At 34.8% G+C, this 24,833-nt stretch overlaps 1 protein-coding gene across 1 annotated transcript in view; it reads left to right on the forward strand.

Moving 5' to 3' along the window:
• The first annotated feature begins 203 nt into the window (after positions 1 to 203).
• Positions 204 to 24,833, forward strand: part of SHOC1 (shortage in chiasmata 1) — a 77,794-nt gene continuing 53,164 nt past the window's right edge. Inside the window, exons 1-8 of the mRNA XM_004423329.3 lie at positions 204 to 284; positions 2,799 to 2,922; positions 6,970 to 7,057; positions 14,202 to 14,386; positions 20,701 to 20,866; positions 21,071 to 21,185; positions 22,571 to 22,721; positions 23,927 to 24,028. Coding sequence (XP_004423386.2) covers positions 204 to 284; positions 2,799 to 2,922; positions 6,970 to 7,057; positions 14,202 to 14,386; positions 20,701 to 20,866; positions 21,071 to 21,185; positions 22,571 to 22,721; positions 23,927 to 24,028 — 1,012 coding nt within the window. The remainder of the gene's footprint in view (positions 285 to 2,798; positions 2,923 to 6,969; positions 7,058 to 14,201; positions 14,387 to 20,700; positions 20,867 to 21,070; positions 21,186 to 22,570; positions 22,722 to 23,926; positions 24,029 to 24,833) is intronic.

Consider the following 24,833-nt stretch of genomic DNA (forward strand, 5'->3'; position numbering starts at 1 on the left):
AAAAATTTATGAACAATTTTATATCACCTATATTATTTTTTATATTAGATTTAAATCATAGTAATAAGTGTTATTTTTGTAGTTAATTTTTTATCATTTAGAGCCTTTCTTTAAATGGATGAGCCAAAGTTTGGTGATTAAGAGTGGTTTTCTGCTCCTGGCTTTGCTATTTTACCAACACTTTTAATTTTTTATATTTCCAGATGTTGAAATTTGTACTGCTTTCAAAGAAAGAAGATATGTTTTCAACATTCAAATATTGTGCAATAGACTATTTATATGAGGTAGAGTGTTACTGGATCACTGCCTATTTACTGAGAATTATGATATAAAAAGTGTCATCTGCATTCACTATATGATTATGATAATTTTGCAGTAGTCTTTAGACTAATCATTAGTCTAATTACTTTGAGATTCATTTAAAATTACTTCCTATTTTTAATATACCTTAAAAATGCCACTTTTGGAAAGAAATTATTGACAATATAACATGAATTTGAAACTGTCAGCAGAAAAAATGGAAACTCTTGGCAAGTTTGGGCTTTTTTAATGAACAATATTTTTTTTTTGACGTTTATAATTTTATTTATTTATTTATTCCCCTAAAGTCCCAGTAGATAGTTGTATGTCATAGTCGCACATCCTTCTAGTTGCTGTATGTGGGATGCGGCCTCAGCATCGCCAGAGAAGTGGTACGACTGTGCATGCCCGGGATCCGAACCCGGGCCACCAGCAGCGGAGCGTGTGCACTTAACCGCTAAGCCACGGGGCCGGCCCTAATGAACAATCTTGAGTGATCTTTCTTGAAAGGAGTGGGGAAAAATCAATTCCAGAATCCTTGTGATAAAATAACAGTAACAGCATGTATTGGCCACTTACCACGGGCCAGATAATTTGTTCTTTTGATGGATTATATCATTTGATCATTTGCTCTTTTGATGGATTGTCATTTGGTCATCATAACTACCCCATGAGGTAGATAGTATTATTACACAGGTTTTACAATTTTACAGGTTAGGAAACTGATGTCTAGAGAAGTTAAATAACTTGTACAAAGCTGAGATTCAAGCCAGCACATTGTTAAGAAATTAGTCAGAGTAGTTGTCATACAACAGTTCATTGTTCTTATGATCTTAACTGACAAGGTGAATTTTGATTTTCTTTATAACCTTGACCCCATCTACCAGGAAAAAAAATTACTCCATTGTAACTAAAACTGTGTTACATTTTACAGGAAATAAGAAAGACACATAGGCATCTTCAGGTTTTATTATTCCCTCATAACTGAGGGAAGCAAATGTGTCATTATAACATACATAGAAGAGAATCAGAAGTCATTGTTACATCAATATATTTATGAATATATTGGCCATTTGCAAAATTAGTCTACACTCAAACATCCTCGAACTTTTATCCTTGCCCATGGTATCTTAGTTTCTTGCTGGTGTACCTCACCCCATGATACAGTACAAATATGATACTAATCAATGGCAAATCTTGTAAAAGATGCAGGATTTTGTCAAGTTTATGAAAACCGTGTTGAAGAACCACTCAGCAGATAAAGCTATTATCAAATGAAGATCTTGCAAAATTAGATCAGTTAACAGACAAGAGGAAGAGAAAGGTTTGAATATCAAAGGAGTTAGAGATGTCTTGGGAAAATTTTATCAAATCCTCAAATATTTCTAAAAATATCTTCTTTCTGATTAAAGGTGACATGACCAATATCATGCATATTATCATATAATACAGTTTGTGGAAATTATGACAAAGAGCAATTGTAAATTAAATTTTGTTAGATATAAATTTTAATTTTTATAACTTTATTTCATTTGTTTAGATAAAGTACCAATCAAGCTTTTTTTCCTTTTTATTATTAACCTTTCGTCCTCATTTTATATAAATTACTTTAGCTGTTCTTTTCTCTGTACCGTTTATTCTTGGATAATGAGGATCTCTTATTTAATATGTTAAAACACCTTCAGCAAACATAAAACTTGGGAAATAATGCAAGAAACTATCATTTGTCCAAATACATAGAATAATGAATTCTGTGGAAAGTTGAGAGTCATTGGGGAGAAGCTTCATAGAGGAGATACTGCTTAAGATGGGCCTTGAGAGGTGAATAGGATTTTGATAGCTAGAGAAGAGTAACAGGGCATTTTTCAAAGACACATTGTAGATTACAGTGTTGATGAGGAAGTGATGGCTAAATGTTAAGGGGGTAGTGAGGAGACTAGTCTATTTAAAGAGAACAGTTAGTATTAGAGAGTACAGGAGATAAAACTGAAAATAAAGGCAGATCCAAATTATAAAGAACTTTCATTTATGTTTCCTTAACTGACTTAACATCTTTTCAAAGAAACAATTTTATTTATTAGATTTTTTTTTTAATTAGAAACATATTTGCTGGTTACCATAAGTGAAATAATGCAAAGACATAGAAAACAAAAGTTAAGATAGCCATATTATACTGTTATATGAAAAAAAGCACATTGCCAAATGGTGTATAAATGTGATGTCATTTTTTGTCACACACGCACACATTTTAGCTTTACCTAGAAAAAAATGTCTGAAGGAAAATACACCAAATTATTACTGACATTACTAGGGACCTTGACTTTCTCACTTATGTCATTCTGTGTTATTTGGTATTTTGTAATGTGCATGTATTACCTTTAAATAAAAATAATATAAATTTAAAAGAATAGAGAATTTTAATATTCTAAATATTGATAGATAAATGTTAAATCTGATAAATATATTAAAAGATTTTATAATCTTACTTTCTTACATAGAATGTAATTAGAAAGAAGTTTTGTAGAGATGCTTTATTGCTTCGAATCCCGTCATGTTTATATCAAGATGGAAATTACCATGCAGGAGTTATTGATGATAATTTTAGGAGGCCATGGACAAGAGGTATGTTTTATTTTTATTTCTAAAAAATCTATTTTAAAAATTATTTCAGAGTTTAGCACAGTAAATTATTAAGAAAATGCAGTGCTTTTCTCGTTAAATAAAAATGCATTGCATTTATTCATATCAGAATTCAAAGAAGTTTACAAATTAATATTTTTATGACAGAATTTAGTGACAAAATAAGAAATTGGAAAGCTTACAGTAAATATGAATAGAACAAATAAAAGATATGTAGATGGTGAAGTCTTAAAATATTCTAATATTGTAAATATTTGTTGTATTATAATAGGATCTTGCTCCACTGTAGGAGGGCTACTTTAAGTTGTAATGATACACTGAATATAAAACTCTTTTTAAATGTATATGTACAAAATATCATCTTTTGCTTTTATCGTGTCATGAACTTAAGAAAGAGGTAGTCTCCATGGAGGGAGTCAAGTCAGTTAACAACATATATTTAACGTGTGTTATGTACCAGGCACTGTTACAGGTGCTAATGACAGTTACTAATAAGACATAGATGGGCTGGCCCCATGGCTTAGCGGATGAGTGTGCGCGCTCCGCTGCTGGCGGCCCGGGTTCGGATCCCAGGCACGCACGGATACACTGCTTCTCTGGCCATGCTGAGGCCGCGTCCCACGTTCAGCAACTAGAAGGATGTGCAGCTATGACATACAACTATCTACCGGGGCTTTGCGGGAACAAATTAAAAAAAAAAAAAAAAAGACATAGAAATAGTCCCTGCCCTCAGTGGGTTTTCAGACTGGTAAGGAGGATGCAGCAATAAAAACATTAAGTATATAGATTAATATCCTGTATTGATAAATGTACAGAGAAGACACAGTAATGTAATGTGATATGAAATTTCAAGAATAGGGAGTGCAGTGAAGAGGTGGACATATGAGTTGAGGTCTGAGTAATGAGAAGGCAGCAACCATAAAAAGAAATAGAGGAGAAGCCTTTCAAGCAAATGCAAATTTCCTGACTCAGGAATACACTTCATGTGTGTAAGGACCAGAAAATTAGGCTATTGTGACTGGTTAATGAAAAAGGGGAGATCTGAGAAGTAGACAGTTTCTGAAAGATATAAGGCTTTCACCTTTTTACTTAAAGGAAGCACTTGACAGCTTCTCTTTGGCATATCTGAATTGCCAGCATCACTACTCTTGCACTTTGGGGCCATTATTAAGTAAAATAAGGATTACTTGAACGCGAGGACTGTGATACCACAACAGTAGATCTGGTAACCCAGACAGCTACTAAGTGACTAAGGGGCAGGTAAATACAGTCGGATGCACTGGACAAAGGGATGATTCCTGTCCTGGGCAGGATAGAGTGGGATGGCTTGAGACTTCATCATGCTACTCAGAATGGCAGGCAATGTAAAACTTAGGAATTGTTCATTTCTGGAATTTTTCATTTAATATTTTTGGACCATGGTTGACCATAGATGACTAAAACCGCTGAAAGTGAAACCGAAGATAAGGAAGGACTGCTGTATTAATCTTGAGCACAGCCGGAGTTTCAAATTGGAGTCATCGATATGTAGATTGCACATAAATGCATGGAACTGGATAAAGTCCTATACAGATAGCATGAGTATAGATAGAGCAGAGAGCCTAGGACAGAGCCCTGGAACACTCCAACAGTTAAAAGGCTGATATAGAAGGAGGAACCAGCTAAGAAGAAAAGTGAGAAAGGAAAACTAGATGGGCGTGGTGGTGTAGAATTCTAAAGAAGAAAGTGTTTCAAGAAGGAGGAAGTAGTCAAAAGCATTGGTCCCTGTTAAAGGGTCAGCTAAGATGAGGATAGTGAGTTGACCATTAGCTTGACTAAATGTAGGTCATTGATGACCTTGGTAAGAGTGGTTTCACCGTAATATTTGGTATGAAAGCCTGATTGGAGTACTTTGAGGAGAGAATGGGAAGTGGGGATGTGAGATAGTGAATATAGACAACTCTTTTGAAGAATTTGGCTATGAAGGAAAATAAAAAAAGGAGCACTAGCTGAAAGGAGAAGTGGGTAAAGAGAGTTGTTTTTGTTTTCTTTTTTTTAGATGTGTGATTTTTTTTTTAATATGTGTGATAAGGAAAAAGGTTGTAAAATATTTGTTTGCCAATGGAAATGATCTTGGTAAAAAGAGAGAAAATGATGATGTAGGAACGAAAGGATAATTTAGTAAAAGAGGATAGTGTCAAGAACACCATTGGAGGAGTTGGTATTAGATGAGAGCCAGAATAGTTCCTCCATTGTTACAGATAGGAAGGCAGGGTTTATAGGTACTTATGCCAGTGGGTTGGTAGAACTGGTGGTGGAAGATGAGGTAGTTCTTCTCTGTTTATATCAATTTTCTATGTGAAGGCAGGGCCACAGACTGAAAGTGGGTAGGGGGATGAAAACTTGAGGGAGGAATGTGTCGAATAGTTGTCTTGAAGAGTGAGAAGGCCAATTTTATTAGGAAGGTGTTCTATTATCATCTGTCAATATTGGATGCCCATTGAAATCTATGGTCATAATTTGAAATGAGTTCATTCAGCATGGCTGGGTGACTTTTTTTCTCATAATTTTCAGCTGTTCTGGTATACACACACAAAGTGGAAAGTAGTGGTTTTCCTAAGTTAGTAAAAGGGAGAGAGAGGCCAGGAAATCAAGAGTCTTTGTAAGGGCTTGGTTATGGGACTGGCCATGGAAACTAAACTCTGTAAGGAAGTGAAGACATAAGGGAGGATGATGAATATTGTAAAAATGGAAGGATCAATGGATTGAAGATCTCAATCAGGTTGAAAATAAAATAAAGAATAGCTTTCATTAAACTACTTCTCCAAAAGCGCAGAAGGGAAAAAATTGAGTTTATCATTTCTTCCTATTTCCTTTCTTTTTCTTCTTTTTTATAATAATAACAATGACAGCCAAAATTTATTGGGTATGTACAGTATGTCAGGCACTGTTCTAAGCAATTTACATGTCTCATCACATGTAACACAAGTGTTTTTATAACAACACTATGAAAAGGCTATTATTATTCCTAATTTGTAGATGAGGAAAGAGGTTAAGAGATTTACCCAAGGTCACACAGTTAATAAGCAGCAGTACAAATATTAAAATCCAGGCAGGGGGCCAGCCTGGTGGCGCAAGTGGTTAGGTGCGCGTGCTCTGCTTCAGCTGCCCGGGGTTTGCAGGTTCAGATCCCGGGCACGCACTGACGCACCTCTTGTCAAGCCATACTGTGGCAGCGTCCCACATAAAGTAGAGGAAGATGGGCACAGGTGTTAGCTCAGGGCTGATCTTCCTCAGCAAAAAAAAAAAAGAGGAGGATTGGCATCGGATATTAGCTCAGGGCTAGTCTTCCTCACAAAAATAAAATAAAATAAAATCCAGGCAGGGTGATTCCAGAACCTGTACTATTAATGACTAAACTTTCATATTTTTTTAATGAGGCACAGACTCAGATGTTAAGTGGTTTGTTCAAGGTAACAAAATGAGTAAGAAGTAACACTGGTGGTAGAATAGAGGTCCTTTGACTCTTGCTTCACTCAGTTGCTTCTTCTGACACTAATATGTGACATGGTCTCTCTCCTTAAGGAACCAAGGGTCTTAATTTGGGAGACAAGCTATAGATACATAAAAATTTTTAAATATGACTGTGTATCATTAAGTACCAGAGTGAGTGCTACTGACAATATTATGGCCCGTTAAGGGAGATATCAGAGTAGCTAGAATGATTAATAAAGACTTTATGAGGAATAACATGAGCTGTTGAACAGGCTATCTGGGGTGGTAGTGCTGCATAAGCAAAAGAGAGGCTGTAAAAATGAGGATGGTATGTTCAAGTGATGTTGTTCTGACTGTAGTTGAGGGTTTTTTGTAAGGGGTTTGTAATAAGGAGAGTGATTAATTAGTGATTTGGAATCTGGTATTACTTTGAAACAAATTACATTTGTGAACAAATAAAGATAACACCATAAAGTAAAAGGTGAATGTTTGGTTTCCTTGAATTAAGTGTGAAAGAAAATTCTAGAAGCTTATGTTTACCATTCTCCTTTCTAGTCTCAGCTGCTCCGTTTGGGGGAATGACAGATATCTCAGTCGTGGATCAATGGAAAGCAAGTCTCTTTATGGAGGATTTCCTTGAGAAGTATGTGTCCTTAACCTCAAATTTCCCCTTTACATTTGGAAGATAAACAGTAAGTTCTTCCAGACACCTAAAGAGAGAAGATCCCTTCCTTTGCATCCTCACAGATTTTCTTCTTTTTCTGAAGAAAAAGCCCTAATCTGAACCACAAAGGAGAAGTTAATAGAAGTGATTTACATCCTCATTTTATCCTTCCCTCATTTATTACATATTAACTGTTCTCTATGCATTTGTATTGCAAAAGACACAGAAATAAAGCAGATATGTTATTATGCTTTTCATCAATAAGTAAGCTTTCTGTAAAAAGTGTCTGTAGAAAGTCTTTTATATTAAAATCAGTCTTTTTTTCCTGCAGTATAAATGCAGATTTAAGGCTATTTTCTGACATATTTTGTCAAAACATTATTTATTTATTCTATTTTTATTTTTTGTTAGGAAGACCAGCCCTGAGCTAACATCTGATGCCAATCCTCCTCTCTTTTTTTTTTTTTGCTGAGGAAGATTGGCCCTGGGCTAACATCTGTGCCCATCTTCCTCCACTTTACATGGGACGCTGCCACAGCATGGCTTGACAAGCGGTGTATCGGTGTGCGCCCAGGATCCGAACCCGCGAACCCTGGGCCGCTGAAGCAGAGCGCGTGCACTTAACCACTGTGCCACAGGGCTGGCCCCACAAAACATTATTTATTAGTCATTCATCAAGTATTTATTGGATACCATCCTGTGTGCTAGAAACAGGATAAAAAAGTGAATAAGACACAGTCTCTACTCTTAAAGAACTCAGGAAATTAGAGAATAGAGATTTATAAATAAATAATTACAATACAGTGTGGGAAGTACAATCACAGAGATAGGAACAGAGCATAATATGAGGAAGACCATCTAACGCATTCTACATTGTTAATGTAGATGTAAATTAGAGATTTCAGTGCAAATGTAAATAATTTACTCTGTTACTTCACTTCCCGCAAAGAGTGCTAATCAGACCCAGGAAGGATCGAATTATTATTCACATTTCCAAGTTTTAGTAATTTAAGTTTTCCTTAGTTGCACTTGAAAGAAACAAATAACCAATTTAAATGTGTCCAGACTCTGAATATAGAGAAGTCCAATATACCGTTTCTGTCATCCTGGAATTTAAAAGGCAGGTTAGAAAGATAATATATAAACATAAAAAAAATTAACCACGTAAGAATTAAGATAATAAAAAATGACCAACTTAAGGTCTATCACAAGGTGTAAGGCCAATACACATTATCTATCACGTGACCAAACTCCTGAGCAGTGAGGAAGCAGAAAGGTGTAGTGAAAAGAGCTCTGCACTACGAATTAAAAGATCTGGATTTCAAGTTTTGATTTGAAGAGTCAAGTACCAACTACTTGACTAGTCATTTTCTCTCTCTGACCCTTGCTTTCTTTATCACTATAATGATGGATCAGTGCTTCTCAAACTTTAATGTATGTACATATGAATCACCTGAGGATCTTATTAAAAATGGAGATTCTGGGAGCCGACCTGGTGGCCTAGCAGTTAAGTTCGCCTGCTCCGCTTCGGCTGCCTGGGGTTCGCTGGTTCAGATCCTGGGTGTGGACCTACACACTGCTCATCAAGCCATGCTGAGTTGGCATCCCACAGAGAAGAACTAGAAGGACCTACAACTAGGATATACAACTATGTACTGGGTCTTTGGGGAGAAAAAAAATTAAAAAAAAAAAGGAGATCCTGAAGATTCAGTTGCTCTGTGTTGGGGTGTGAGCTTCTGAATTTCTAATATGCTCCTAGTCCAAGAGCTACTTTGAGTAACAAGATACAAGATGATCTCTTTTCACTCGATGAGTTGAATTGGTAGGGCTGTGTGTTTATAATCAGGAGAGATCAGCTTAGCTTCACAAAGAAGTAGGACTTGAGCTTGAGCTGGGCCTTGAGGGAGAAACTAACTTGAGAGAAAACATTTCAGGCAAAGGAAATGACAGGTCTGAAGGCACAGAGGCAGGAATACGCAATAAGTACGCAATGAAGGCAATCATCAGGCTAGTTTAGCTCAAACCAAAGATTCATACATGAGAGAAATGAGAGACCCTGAAGGAATGGACATCTCATGATGTCTGACCTTCTGTTCATTTTGCAGTACTAAGATAGAGTCCATGGCAAAGAAGGTGGCACCACCCAGAATAAAATACACATTTCTCAGCTTCCCTGTAAGCCCAACATAGCCATGTGACCAAGTTCTTCTCAATGGGATAGAGGCAAAAGAGGCTTATGCATTTCTAGGGAATGTCCTTAAAAGGAAGGTTTTTCCTGTTCACTTTTCTCTTTCCTGATGCTGGAATACAAATGTCATGACTGGTTCCAGCAACTAAGTTGGACTATACTGACAAGAACTAAATCTAAGAGTGGCAGAGTGAAACAAAAGAAGCCCCAGTCCCTGACAAATTGTGGAACTGCCTTACTGACCAGGAACTTCTAACCTCCAGATTTTTTGTGCTTATTTAAGCTGTTATTAATTTCCATTTTGTCTCATGGAGTAAAATTTAATTTTTAAAGACTTTGTTTTTTAGAGCGGTTTTCAGTTCACAGCAAAACTGAGCAGAAGGTACAGAGATTTCCCATGTTAAAATTTAATCTTAATTAATTCAGGAGCTACTTTATTTTTGTTACCTAATGGAATTTTAGAGTAAACATTCTGATCATTAGCACTACCTAGATTTCCTATATCTTGTTTTTCCTCTCTTTCTCACGTCTCTTTGTTGCTTATTCCTATTTTTGTTGTTTCCTAATATTGATTCTAAGGCCTCACTTCTTTTACTCTTACTAATTTGTTAGTATCCTGTGTTTTAACATATATGGGCATTTTCTGCCATGTGTTCCTGAAAAACCTTATGTTCTACAAAATTGCACACTAAAAATAAGAGCATATAGCAAAATTAGCTTTTGTAGTCAAAGCTATGCAACTTGTAGCAGAGCATTAATAAAAATAATAATTACTCTAATTTTAAAAACCACCAGCATTGATAAAAAGGCATGTTAAATTCCTCACAAATAAATACATATTAGAGTAAATATAGGACTTAAAAAAAAATGAAGATAGTTTGATGGATAGGCAAAAGGAGGGGTTCAGGCTATTGGATTGTGGAGACAAGGGCAAAATGCAAAAAGATCAGGGAGAACCATGCAATAAACTTCCTGGCTTCTAAGACAGAGCACATGGCCAAATTGATCAAGAGGAAGAACATATGATGGTATTTCCTATTCCTCTTGTGGCTTACTGTATTCAGATGAATGCAGTTGAATGCAGGACAGTGCACATATATTTATTTCCTGTACACCTCATAACAACTATGTCAAATGGGTATTACTATCCCAATATTGTATATGAGAAACTAAGACTCAGTGAGATTAAGTAACTTGCCCACAGTCATGCAGCTAATCGATAGTTGGAGCTAGGATTCAACCCCTCAAACCTTGGTCTGTCTGACTTCAAACCCTATATTCTTTTGTTTTGTTTATATATATAAAACATTGTTTTGTGTATATTTTGTAAAATAGCAGCTTTATTGAGATAAATTAATATTCCATATAATTCACCCATTTAAAATATCCAATTCCAATAGTTTTTAGTATATTCATGGAGTTGTACAATCATCACACTCAATTTTAGAGCATTTTCATCAACACAAAAAGAAATCCTGTATCCATTAGCAGTCACTCCTTTTCTTTTCTCCCTTCCCCTCAACAGACAATCACTGATTTACTTTCTGCCTCTCTATAATTGCCTATTCTGGACGTTTCATATAAATGGAATCATTTAATGCATGATATTTTGTGATTGGCTTCTTTCACTCAGCATAATGTTTTCCAGGTTCATCTATGTTATAGCATGTATCAGTACTTCATTTTTTTTTTTTTTTGTGAGGAAGATCAGCCCTGAGCTAACACCTGCCAATCCTCCTCTTTTTGCTGAGGAAGACTGGCCCTGGGCTAACATCCATACCCATCTTCCTCTACTTTATATGGGATGCTGCCACAGCATGGCTTAACAAGTGGTGCGTCGGTGCGCACCCAGGATCCGAACCGGCAAACCCCGGGCCGCCGCAACAGAGCACGCACAATTAACTGCTTGCACCACCGGGCCGGCCCTGTGTACTTCATTTTTTATGGCCAAATAATATTCCTTTATATGGACATACCACATTTTATTTATCCATTCATCAGCTAATGGACATTTGGGTTGTTTCCACTTTTTGGCTCTTTTGAGTAATACCACTATAAACATTTGTGTACAAGTTTTTGTGTAGGCATATGATTTCATTTCTCTATCTAGGAGTATGTTTAACTGTTTTTAACTGTTTGAGGAATTCCCAGACTGTCTTCCAAGCAGCTGTACCATTTTACATTCCCACCAGCAGTGTATGAAGGTTACAATTTCTTCATATATTTGCCAATGCTTGTTATCCTTTGTCTTTTTGATTATAGCCATCCTAGTGAGTGGCTCATTGTATCTCATTGTAGTTTTGATTTGCATTTCCCTAATGGTTAATGATGTTGAGCATCTTTTCATGTAATTATTGTATATTTTTAGTATATCTCCTTTGGAGAAATGTCTATTCAAATCCTTTGCCCATTTTTTAATTGGTTTATGAGTCTTTTTATTATTGAGTTTTAAGAGCTCTTTATTTATTTTAGATACAAGTCCCTTATCAGATATGTGATTTGCAAATATTTTCTCCTTTGAATTATCTTTTTACTTTCTTGATGATATCCTTTGAAGCACAAAACTTTTTAACTTTGATGAAGTCTAATTTATCTATATTTTCTTTTGTCATTTGTGCTTTTGGTGTCGTATCTAAGAATGCTTCACCTAATCCAAAGTCACAAGGATTAACTCCTGTATTTTCTTCTAAGAGTTTGCCTGTGATTTTTTTAAAAAGACACAAATCAGATCATGAAATGTCTCTGTTATAACCCACCAATGGTATCCTGTTGCACACAGAATAAAATCCAAAGTTCTTACCAAGTCTTACAAGATCCAACATGATCTGGTCCCTGCCTACCTATCTAACGTTACTCTGTTCCAGTCATGCTGACCTTTCTGCTTTTCTTAGAATATGCCAACCTTGTTCCCCCACTTTAGGCCTTTGTATGGCTTACTCTCTACCATTATTCGGGCAGCTGCAGAATTATCAGCTCCTTAGAGGGCCGTTCACTAACTACCCTCCCTAAAATATACCTCTTACCAACCCTCTGGCTGTTACTTGATGTCCTAATATTTTGTCTCATTCATAACATTCATAACCACCTGACATTATGTTATATATTTATTAATTTGTCTATCATCCCATTAGCAGGTAAGCTTTATGAGGGCAAGAACTTTGTTTTGTTTACCACTGCATTCCTAGTGCCTAGAATAGTGTTAGCACATTGTAGTCACTCAATAAATATTTCTCTTAAGTTAAGGAATTAATGATTGGGAGTGGATGAACTTACCCAAAAAGAATGATATGGAAAGAAAGAAAAGACAACCTAGTTTAGAAACCTGGGAAACATCAGTATCTACAGATTAGGCAGAGGATGAGGCACCAGTGAACAAAGAATAGGTAATATTAGACAGGGAGGTAGGAGGAGATCCAGGAAATACTAGTCTTTGTGGATCATTTATATCTAGAGAAAGAGAATTGACTGGGTTTTCTCAAAACTATAGTACCAAGGATTATTACAAAGTGCTGACTCTGTCAGTAACATTTATTAAAAAAAAAAAAGAAAAGAAAAAGATAGCAGTACTAAAAGATGTAAAAGATATAAGCAGTAAGTTTAGAAGTCTATAAAGATCCAGATAGGAATCAATGTTTTTATGAGTAATATGGACCTAGGTGTGTTGAAATATTTTTTTTGTACCTTGTATTTTCTTAAAGAGTAAGGGAGAAACTTTAGAGATTTTTGTATACGTGATTTTAAGATATGGCGTATTCATTTTTTTCTTCCACTTACATTGGGGAGTTATATTGATTTTGGTTCTTTCAGTCTGTATAGGGAATTATTAGGGCTAAAATATTTCAGAATATCAGAAAAAAAGGTATACTGGGATGTGTAGCTAAATTGCCAATCATATATTTTATCTGTTGGAAAATTCATTAGGAAGATCTCTTGTAATTCCATATCCCAGTGGTATAGACAACAGCAGAGATATCTGGATCAATTAGGAAATAGGGAAGGTATGAGCAAGATCAAGGGAGCCAAAAAAAGTCCCCAGGGCTAGCAACAGCAGGAAGTTGTCCCAACCCTAAGCTTGAAGGAGCAAGGGACTGAGCAGTAACCAACCCAGTAAGAATTGTAGCTATAGGAGAGGGGCTGTCTGATAAGAGATGTAAACATTGGTAGAGAATGAAGCCACTTCCAAACTATGGCCCAGGAGGAAGGATTGGGGAAGAATAATATCCTAAGCTGTCTCTCCTCTCACCTTTGATCTCCCACCAGTGCTTCCCATTGGTTGAACCCAACCAGAAGCCAGAGGGCAAGGGAGCTTAGTGGTTCGTAGAGATCAGCCTCTCAGGTTGCAGAACAGAATATAAAAGGTTGGATAATAATATAGAAAAGCAGACGTTGAGTATCCAGCACAAGGGCAATTTGGCAATGCATGACAAAGTCTAAAAATCTGTACGCTTTTAACCTCATCATTTCCATTTTTAGGAAACGTATTTTGAGAAAACAATTAAACAAGTGCACAAAGATATTCGTTGTATTGTTGCTTATAACAGCAAACAATTTCAACGAATTTAAATTTCCAACAATAGGGAACTGGTTGAATAAATTATAATTTACCAATAAAATGGAATCCTGTTCACCGATTCAAAAATGAAGTGAACGTACATTGATTGACATATAAATGTGCTCATGCTTCATTGTTTAGCAGAAAAGAACAGGTTACAGAATACTATGTACATAATTCTACTTTTATTTAAAAATATTCAAAAATAATTGAGAAAATGCAAAATCTTTGAATTCATCTCTTGAATGGTAGGGCTATGGTGGGGTAATTTTTCTCTGTGTCTTGGAATTTGGTAATTTTTCTACAATGAACATATACTGTTTGTTAATAAAGATTTTTAAAAATAAGACATACATAAAATCACTAATTTTATCATGTCATAGAAAAACAATTACAGGAATGGTGACCCAGACTAATTGTGAATTTGAGGAAATTGTTCCAAGTTCAAACCCAAACTCGCAAATTGAAGTAGAGGAAGCCAACTTCTATACCCATAAGGACTACAGTGAAGTCTTTACACTTGTCAGCTGTTTAGAAAACTGTCCAGCACTTCAAGCACAGAACCAAGGTGAAACATTTATTTCCATTGTTATAAAACATTTCTTACTATTATTTCTAATATTAGTAATTCTAATATTATAATTCTAAGCTTTGTCACATTATAAAAATATTTTTCATTTTTTTCTTTTTTATTTATTTATTGAGGTCATATTGGTTCTCTTTTATATTAACCCCCTTTTTGTAGATTGGATTTTTGGAGTTTAAGTGTGCTGGGCCTCAAAAGAGCCTCAGAGATTTGATCATAATGTGCTCACAACATATTCCTATAATAATATTAGTATCTGTATACAAATCTGATGACACAGCAATCTGGTGTAACATTAAATTAGTAGATTATTAAGTGATGGTTATATTTTATTTTCCAAAATATGCTAAAGATTTTCAATTTCATCTAATTTATGTGAAACCATAATTCAAAGTAGAGATGGAATAGTTGCAATATTAGATCAGGAAATTCACCCAGTTTTTACAAATTTACTGTAAGTAATAATTAAAAATACATTTTATCCAAAATATATTCTAAATCTCTCATCTTACTAGAGGGTACTGAATTCTTCCAACTGTATAAAAACTCCTGAGAACTGTCTTTGTTGTATGTATAACAGTCTATTCCCTTTTTAAATTAAAAAACTTAAGGCTCCATTATATAATTGCTAGTATCACTTAAGATATGCTATAGCTTGAGCATGAAAAGTAATTCGGTTATTTTACTGCTGTTTTTATGTAGATACATAAATTGTGTATAAAATTTTTAGTGTTGGCAAAGAGGTATATTATGATATGTATAGAGTTGAATCCTTCGTATAGTTTGAGAAGAAAGAGAGAGAGCATGATTGCATTAAAGACTAAACTTGACAGTATGATATAGTAGGAAGAGCCTGAATTTGGAATCAGAAGATTTGATCAAAGTCCAAATCTACTCTTAAAAGGTGGTACAATTTGGGCACAGTTATTAAAAATTTTATGGTTTTCAATTTTCTTCTATAATTTCTTTCTTTTAATTTATTCTTCTAAGTTCTTATAAAAAAATTGTAGAGATCAAATAATGTATACGTACATGTAAAGAGATGGTTTATAAAAAATAACATGCTACCCAACATAGCTTTTATTATTAAGGTGGCAAACTAGAAGCTACTACTATTGGCAAATTTCGTAATATCTATCATCAGCTAGAATCAGAAGCTTCTTTAACTACAATTCACTGAATGAAAATATACTTGAGTTTTCCAAATACATATGAATTTTCTATATCCTATATTTCCTTAGGGGTCCTGTGTCATGAGACGTCACTTTATACATTTAGATTTGTAATTTCATTTATTTTCTTTGCAGCTATATTGATTGCTACCAGGTTTATAGATACTTTGATCTCACTGTCTAAATCAAGAGGAATGTATTATACTTTGAAATTCAGTTGATACTGTAAATTTGCTTTGTCTTTTAAGAAATATAGTTAATTAGTAAATTGTAAGTTAATTTCAAAGCATATATTTCTTTAAGACATAAAAACAGTGGGTAATTTTCTTTTATTGTTTGTTGATATGTACTAATTTTTCTACAACATTCATATATTATTTGTCAGTAAATGTCACCATTTTTATGAATATCCTTTCAGACATCCTGGGAATATATAAGCAAATGCAAATGTAGCTTTATTTTTAATTTAAAAAATAATAAAATTGTACGTGAACATAGTTTAGAGAGTCAAGTAGTTATTCAAGGTTTATAATAAAAAGCAGCAATCCCTGGGCTTCATCAACCGCCCACATGTTTTTTTTCAGGTTTATTGAAGTATAATTGACAAATAAAATTGTAATATATTTAAAGTGTACAATGTGATGATTTGATATACATATACACTGTGAAAGGATTCACACCATGAGTTAATTAACACATCCATCACCTCGCATATTTACCTTTTTTTTGGTGAGAACACTTAATTAAGTTCCATTCTCTTAGCAAATTCCAATTATATACTACAATATTATCAACTATAGTCACCATGTTATCCATTAGCTCCTTGGACCTTATTCATCTTATAACTGGAAGTTTGTACCCTTTAACCAACCTCTCCCTATTTCCCCCACACCTCAGCCCAGCCCCTGGCAACCACCATTCTACTCTCTGTTTCCATGAGTTCACCTTTTTATTTATTTTTTTTAATTCCCCATATAAGTAATACCATGCAGTATTTGTTGTTCTCTGTCTGGCTTATTTCACTTAGCATAATGCCCTCCATGTTCATGCATATTGCAAATGGCACTATTTCTTTCTTTTTTAAGGCTGAACAATATTCCCTTGTGTGTGTATATATATATATATATACACACCACATTTTCTTTATCCAGTTTTCTGTCGGCAGACTCTTAGGTTGTTCCCATACCTTGGCTATTGTGAGTAATGCTGCAGTGAACGTGGGAGTACAGGTATCTCTTCGAGATAGTGATTTCGTTGGCCATTTGTTTCTTCCCTTATAACAACTAAGTTTTTTTGTCTTACTGTGCTGACTAGGACCTCCAGTACATTGTGCAATAGAAGCAGTGATAGTTGCCATCCTTGTGTTGTTCCTGACAGTGAAGGAAATATTTTAACATTTGCCGTAAAAGTGATGTAAATATCATGTTAATGTTTACATCATTTTCAATGTTTACATTGTTCTCAATGGTGAAATGTTAGAAGAATTTACTTTATTGGGTTGAAGAAGCTTCCTTCTGTTCTGAGTTTGCTAAGAGCTGGTGATCATGAATAAAGATTAAATTTTATTGACGTTTTTATATAACTATTAAGATATCTATATCTTAAATACATAGAATGTCCCTTTACTAAAAACTTATAATCCTATAAACTAAACGTGAATTGTTTTACTCTTGTGATCATACTGTATATGCATTATATCATTTTTAAATGTTAACATTATCTTGGGAACATTTCACCATATACTTAAGTTTTCTTCAAAAGCATGGCTTCTAATGACTGCAGTTTTTTTTTTTAATTTTATCTATTTATTTATTTTTCCCCCAAAGCCCCAGTAGATAGTTTTATGTCATAGCTGCACATCCTTCCAGTTGCTGTATGTGGGACGCGGCCTCAGCATGGCCGGAGAAGCGGTGCGTCGGTGCACGCCCAGGATCCGAACCCGGGCCGCCAGCAGCAGAGCGCGTGCACTTAACTGCTAAGCCACAGGGCCGGCCCATGACTGCAGTTTTTAATCTTATTTATGTATCATACATTTCCCAATTTGAGAGTACTAATGTTTTTAGTTTCAAATATGTACATAAATGTATATTTCCATTTCCAGTTATTTCCTTGGAGTGAATTCCTGGAAATGGAATTATTTGATGTATTTTTTAGCTATATATCCACTAGCATGGTATGAGAATACACAGTTCATGCCAGCCTTATCATCAGTGGATATGTTACTACTGATGTTGCAGTAAGATATTTATCTAATGTGATATGCAAAAATTTATATTTTTACTTGCATTTTGAAAATCACTGGCATTTAGTGACCATTTGCATATTTTTATTTTGTGAAATGATTCTCTCTTTTGTCTATTTTTCTATTCTTACAGTTTATATATCAAAAATATCAATAATCCTAGATATATTTAATTTGAACCTAACCAATCCTGCCAATGTTTTACTTTATGGTTTCTTTCATTGCTTTTATATTTAGAAAATTCTTCCTTGAATTAGATAAATAATTATTCATATTTTCTTTAAGATATTGGTATATGTTTAAAAGTAAGAATAAAAAATACTTTTTCCAGGGGCTGGCCCCGTGGCCTAGTGGTTAAAGTTCTGTGCGCTCCACTTGGATGGCCCAGGTTCGTGGGTTCAGATCCTGGGCATGGACCTACACCACTGTCAGCCATGCTATGGCGGTGACCCACATGCAAAATAGAGGAAGACTGGCACAGATGTTAGCTCAGGGCTAATCTTCCTCAAGCAAAAAAAAAAAAAAAGAGGAAGATTGGCAGCAGATATTAGTTTAGGGAGAATCTTCCTCAGCAAAAAAAAATACTTTTCCCAAATGTTTTGGCAGTTGTCCCAATATCATTTATGGAATAATCTTTCCTTAGCCAAGAAAATGTTTTATCTCACCTTTTCTTCCAGTTTTTTTTTTTTTTTTGGTGAGGAAGATTAGCCCTGAGCTAACAACCATTGCCAATCCTCCTCTTTTTGCTGAGGAAGATTGGCCCTGGGCTAACATCCGTGCCCGTCCTCCTCTGCTTTATGTGGGACGCCGCCACAGCATGACAAGTGGTGCGTTGGTCCACACCCGGGATCCAAACCTGTGAACCCCGGGCTGCTGAAGCAGAGCGCCCAAACTTGACAGCTATGCCACCAGGCTGGCCCCTAAGTTTTTTTTTTAATGATCCTCATTAAAGTTTTATGGTTTCCTCCATATACTTTCTACACATTTTTGTTATGTTTATTCCTCGATATTTGTATATTTGTTGCCATTATGAATGAGTTTTCCCATTAATTTTTGATTAGGTTTTTATATATATTTGAAACCATTGATTTTATAATTTTTTAATCAGACACCTTTGTGAACTCCTTTATTTGTTTTCATTTAGTTATCTTGGGTTCTCTAGGTAGACAAAAGCATCTTCTGCAAAGATTAAACCTATCTTCTTTCCTATCAGTAGACCTCTTTTCTGCTTCTTCTCATAGTTAACTAGCCAAAATTTTGTTTCCTTGTGACCATTTAGCACTCCTCTACAATAGAGGAAAATAGTCTCCTCACATCTGTGTTGGTACCTATCATAGCGGTAATGAAGTAAGAACGCCAAGGAATGCTGTATAGCCATAAGAATATGAGGAAGTAGCACTCTTGGTAAAACAACCTACGTGTAGCGATAAAGAACATTGGTTGTGGTGTGATGCTGCCCTCAAGTGGCTACATCAGGAAAGGGTGGAAACAAGACCTCATAACTGATATGAGATGTCCCTATGGACTCCCAAAAATACCAGGATGAGCCTGTAGTAAGGGAAGATGGCTAGAGGGTCTGTGTTTGGAAGTGGAAGGTGGAGATGGGGATATAAACGAATGGTGTTTGTGTTTTTACTATTAATGTGAGTTCATTGATACTTACAGAATGGATGTATGAATGAACCATCTTTAGTCTCAGATGAGCCCTGCTTAGACGTAGAACTGATTGGCTAGCTTTCCTTAGTGTGTTATGAGAATTGGCCACAAGATTGTCAGAAACTTAACAGGTTTGGATAAGCAATCTCTTAGGAGGCTAGTTTATATAACAAGTTCTCTTTTGGTGTTTCAAGTTAGCACCAGGCAAAGGGATGGTCCCGGGCTGCCTGCTTTACACCACATATTTATTAAGCCAGTGCATACCAATAATGTAGTTGGTCATGGGAGACATCTCTCCATGCTATCCCTCTCTCATGCTGTTTCTAAAATTACTTAACTGAAAGGCCACTGCCCAGAACAGGAGACTGTTGCTTCCCCTTCAAGATGGCTTTTGCTTTGGGGAGCATGGCTTTCTGAGTAGTTCTTCATCTGAGCTTACGTTTTCCTTTTTCTCTTTCCACTCAAGAGCTTATTGAAGAATGGGGGCAGGTTTTATGTTCCCTCCTTTGGCTCAGAAACTATTAAAGCACTGACACAGTTAGCTAAGATTCTAAAGTAACCCAAACATGGTAAGGTGGGAATAGAGAGGAGAAATTTATCCTAGCTATTAACTGTTAGCAGTAGTGTTTCCTAATATCTAAGATATGTCACACTTCTCAAGTAGATACTTTGCTATATAACTTTCACTGTAATTAATTTTATAACAAACAAGTTTGAGTAACTTTAAAGTGCTAGAATCAGGGTTGGTCTCATTTTTAGGCTTTGTAGACCATCTCCATTCTCTACATGTCAGAGTCTCGGGGTGAATTAGAGACGTTAAGAGGTAAAATAATGCAGAGAAGAAAAGACTAGGGTCAGCAAAAGTCAAATGCTTTTATTCCTTTACAGTTTTACTTAGGCTACCCCTGGCTGTTTTGAAGCTTAAGGCCACAAGAGATTTTCCTCCATTAATTGATCTATTTTTTGTTGAAAAAATATGAGCCATTACAACTCTTTCAGGATGTTTGGTTACTACTCAGTGTACTGAACAATATTAAAATTTATTGAGCTTCTACCTATGCACCAGTATTATGCTACATGCTTTATATGCACAGTAAAATGAAGAACTAAAGAAGTAAAACTGTGTTTGAATATCACAACTTATCTAATGGCTAACTAAAGTAACTATCTAGATCCTTTTGTGTAACTTTTAGATTTTTTCTTATTCCTTTATTATTTCTTTTCAGATTTGTCTATTGATGATGAAGAAATAATTTTTGTAAATAATTTGATGGCCTATAAAAGTCAGCTACCAACTTTGCATACTCTGTTGAGTAGGCTAAAACTATTTTTGGTAAAGGATCCCCTTTTAGATTTCAAAGGACAGATCTTCACAGAAGCTAATTCTTTCAGGTACTTAATTGCCCAATGTTGTAAATATTTTTAAGAGGAGAAAATATTCTTTGTATGCTCACAAGTCCAGATGTTATCAATGATAATATTTTATCATTGCTTTACTTCAACTCTAATTTTAATCATTGTATATTTTTATTGGCTACATTTAGTATGTATCTGGCTATTAGTAAACACTAATTTAATGTTTTATTTTTTGTTAAGGGAATGTTTCTCTTTTCAAGGAGATTTGAAAGATTTTGTGAAAGAAGATTTTTACATGGATAAAGAGAACTTTTGTCAGGAGAAGCTAGAAGATACAGTAGGTTTAAATGAAGCTGTAATAGTTGCTTTTCAGTAATATTTTTATACAAGTAGTAAAGCACACTTTTATAAATTTTAGTAACACACATTGACCATCTACTGTTGTTAACTTATAATGGGTTGAACGTGTATCAATTTACTTCTAAGATAGTAGTTCTAAACTTTGTCCATGCATTGGAATTACTTGGGGAATTTTAATAAAATACTGAAGCCTGCGTTATATGGACATATATTCTGATTTGCTTCGTCTGATGTATAGCCCAGGTGTAGGGAATTTTAAAACCTCTCCCAATGATTTTAATCAATATACCTGGTATAGGACATTAAGTGTTCAATATTCTAGTTTAAAAATTGGAGACTGGAGCTAGAAATGTTGATTTGTGAGTTATACACAAAACAGCACCTAAACTATAAGAGAGGTGATCTCATTGAAGGAGTAAGAATAAAGATGGTCTGAGACTGCATTTTAGATGCTGCCAGTGGTTAATAAGGAAGATAACATCTTTGCATATTAAAAGTCAAACTTCTTTAAGGCAGCCCCTCTTTTTTACCATACAGTTCCAATAGCACACAAAATTGTTATTATGATATAAGTATGTAAAGAATTCTAGCTGTTGAGATTACGAACAACTTTCTTCAGTTTAACGAGCTCAAAATCTAGACCCACATAGATGAGATGCATTCACAAAGTTACTTAAAATTTTTTTTGAAGACAACATAAAATGTTTTATATTTGGGGCTTTTCTTAAAACATTAAAGGAAATATGTGTGTATATATATATATATATATATATATACACACATATATATCTATGATGGTCTAAAGACATTTAAAGGGTTTCCTTACAATGAAAAATCTTAACACACATGGTAAAAATATTAATTCACCTATTAGCCCCTTTTCTCCAGTCCTCCTCTCCCTCTTCTGTTAACTCTGAGAGTTGTGCACATACAGTCTCACTTGTTGAGGAATCTAGTTCTGTAGGAATGAAGGAAAAACATATTCCGTGGAGTACAGTAAAGATCCATTCCATTCCATCTACCCTTTTCACTTCTCTCTGTTTACCATCTCTCATCTGCTGCAGGGATTGTTTTTAATTTAGAATTTTTAAAATTTGTTATTAGTCCAAAAGAAGATATTTCTGCATCTAGGGATATTGTACATTACTAATGTAATCAGAGGCCGTAAAGGATATTACTCAGAGAAAACATTGCTTTTAATATAATATATTTTTAACTGCTATACTTCTTTTTTAATGTATGCATAGCATTAAAAATTTTGAATGTGAGTTTGGTTAAAATTTTGGTACACCAATTAAGCAAATATATCTATTTATGAATTCAGAAATATTTCTTTGGAAAACCTCACTAAAAACTTGTTTTACCTGTATATTATTTCAGCCATCAATTTTGGCTGAGTGTGAATTCTTAGTATCTACAAGCTTCAAACAAGAAGTTGGTATTCCATCACTCTCAGAACTGAAGGAGTCATTAAACTTAATGCCAGAAATAATAAATTATGTAGATGAAAATGAAAAACTTTTCAAAAGAGGTGAGAATTAATTTAAAAATCTCTTACTTATAAAAACTACTTAATAATGTTTATGGTAAAAATTCTTCTTCATTAAACTTTTTCTGAACCTCCAAATTTTTAAAAAGTGTTCCACAGATTACACGGTGAAATCTCAGAATTATTTTTGATGAGACTTTTCTCATTGTCTTTCTCTTTATATGCTTGCAAGCTTAAAATGTCTCTGAAATTAATCTAACCATTTCAAGATAATATACAAATGAAATTAAAACATCTATGAATATACTTTTTTTTTTGGAGTTGTTTTCTTATATACAATGACAAAGCACTAACAACTTTTATGCTGACTTTAGCTAGGTATGGAGAAGCTCAGAGTAAGATTATAATTCATGGAATCAGATGACTGGGAGAGTCATAACCGAGATTTTAGATGTTTCATCCCAGTTAGACTTAGTAAATATTATTGAATTCTTTTTAATGACAATTTGAGCCCAAATATTTAACTACCTTTTCATAAATTCTGGTTGAAAATATCAAAGATTTATAATATTAAGGAGGAATGAAGAGGGATTTGGGATATCCGTTAAGAACAGGGATGCTTGCCATCAACAGACCACAGACTTGAAGGAATTCTTGCAGACTAGACTAAATCAAGGGAATTACTTATCAGCCTACAAATCAAAGGAAGGGAATGAAAAGGCAACCCAAGTAAGTGGATCAATATCATACTAGACATTGAAAATATAGCAGAGCGGCCGGCCCGGTGGCATAGCAGTTAAGTTTGCGCATTCCGCTTCAGCAGCCTGGGGTTCACTGGTTCGGATCATGGGCGCGGACCTACTCACCACTCATCAAGCCATGCTGAGGCAGCATCCCACATAGAAGAACTAGAAGGACCTACAACTGGGATATACAGCTATGTACTGGGGCTTTGGGGAGAAAAAAAGAAAAAAAAAAAAGGAAATTCTTGAAAAAAAGAAAATATAGCAGAGCTCAAAACTGCGGGGTGGCCCATGGGCTTGTTAGCAGGACACACATCTATGAATGCTAATGGAAAGGACAAGTGACTTTACTGAATGACTGTGGTGTTACACTCTTAACCTTCATTTGGCTCTAATGGTGTACTAAGTAAAACAGTCATTGCCACAGAGGAATGAACAAGATTACAAAAATACCTACATAATAACACTTTTGCTGATAGTAGACTTTCTTCCTTTTCTATTCAGATCTTTCTACCAAGCATGGAATTGACATTGAGGATATAAAATGCAGCTCCACAGAGATTTTGGCCGTTCAAAGCTGGTGTGAACCAGAGCATAGTGAACCAGGTAAAAATATTGAATAAATTATCGAGTTTATAAGGGGTTACCTATATATGATGTAAAAGTACAATACATTCACATATAAAGTCTACTATAAGACAATTTTCATGTTTAAAATTTGATTATTGCAATCCAAGTTGTCGTTTTTTTCTCTTATCTGTTTCTTTACATTTGTTACTATCATTAACTCATTATTCTTCTAGCATCAAAACTGAATAATATATAGAGGAGAGTTATAAAGATTGAAGAAGAGGAATGGAGAAAATAGCATTAATATTAAAAATGGAAATCTTGAGCCAGCCCTGATGATCTAGTGGTTAAAGTTTGGCACTCTCAACGCTTCGGCGGTCCGGGTTCATTTCCCTATCGCAGTACCACACCACCCATCTGTCAGTTGCCATGCTGTGGTGGCGGCTCACACAGAAGAACTAACAACTGGGATATACAACTATGCACTGGGGCTTTGGGGAGAAAACAAAAAAGAGGAAGATTGGCAACAGATGTTAGCTCAGGGCACATCTTTCCCTGCAAAAAAAAAGAAAATAGAAATCTTATAATATTATAGCTCAGTAAATAAAATATTATATTTTATCTGAGTATTAGCAATCTTGCTGACCCTTATTACACTTACATAAATTTAACTTTTTAATCCCCCAAAGCAATCCCATCATTATTAATATCATTATCGTACCAAATTTGGAATCTCAGAATCATCTTTTGTTCCATTGTAATGCCAAGTTCTGTTGCTTCTTAACTATGTTGATGATACTGTTATTTAGTTACATTTATAATTGGATCACTTGAATCGTGT

Source organism: Ceratotherium simum, chromosome 29 (assembly GCF_057802395.1).
Source record: "Ceratotherium simum simum isolate JZ-2026a chromosome 29, ASM5780239v1, whole genome shotgun sequence".
Classification (NCBI taxonomy): domain Eukaryota; kingdom Metazoa; phylum Chordata; class Mammalia; order Perissodactyla; family Rhinocerotidae; genus Ceratotherium; species Ceratotherium simum.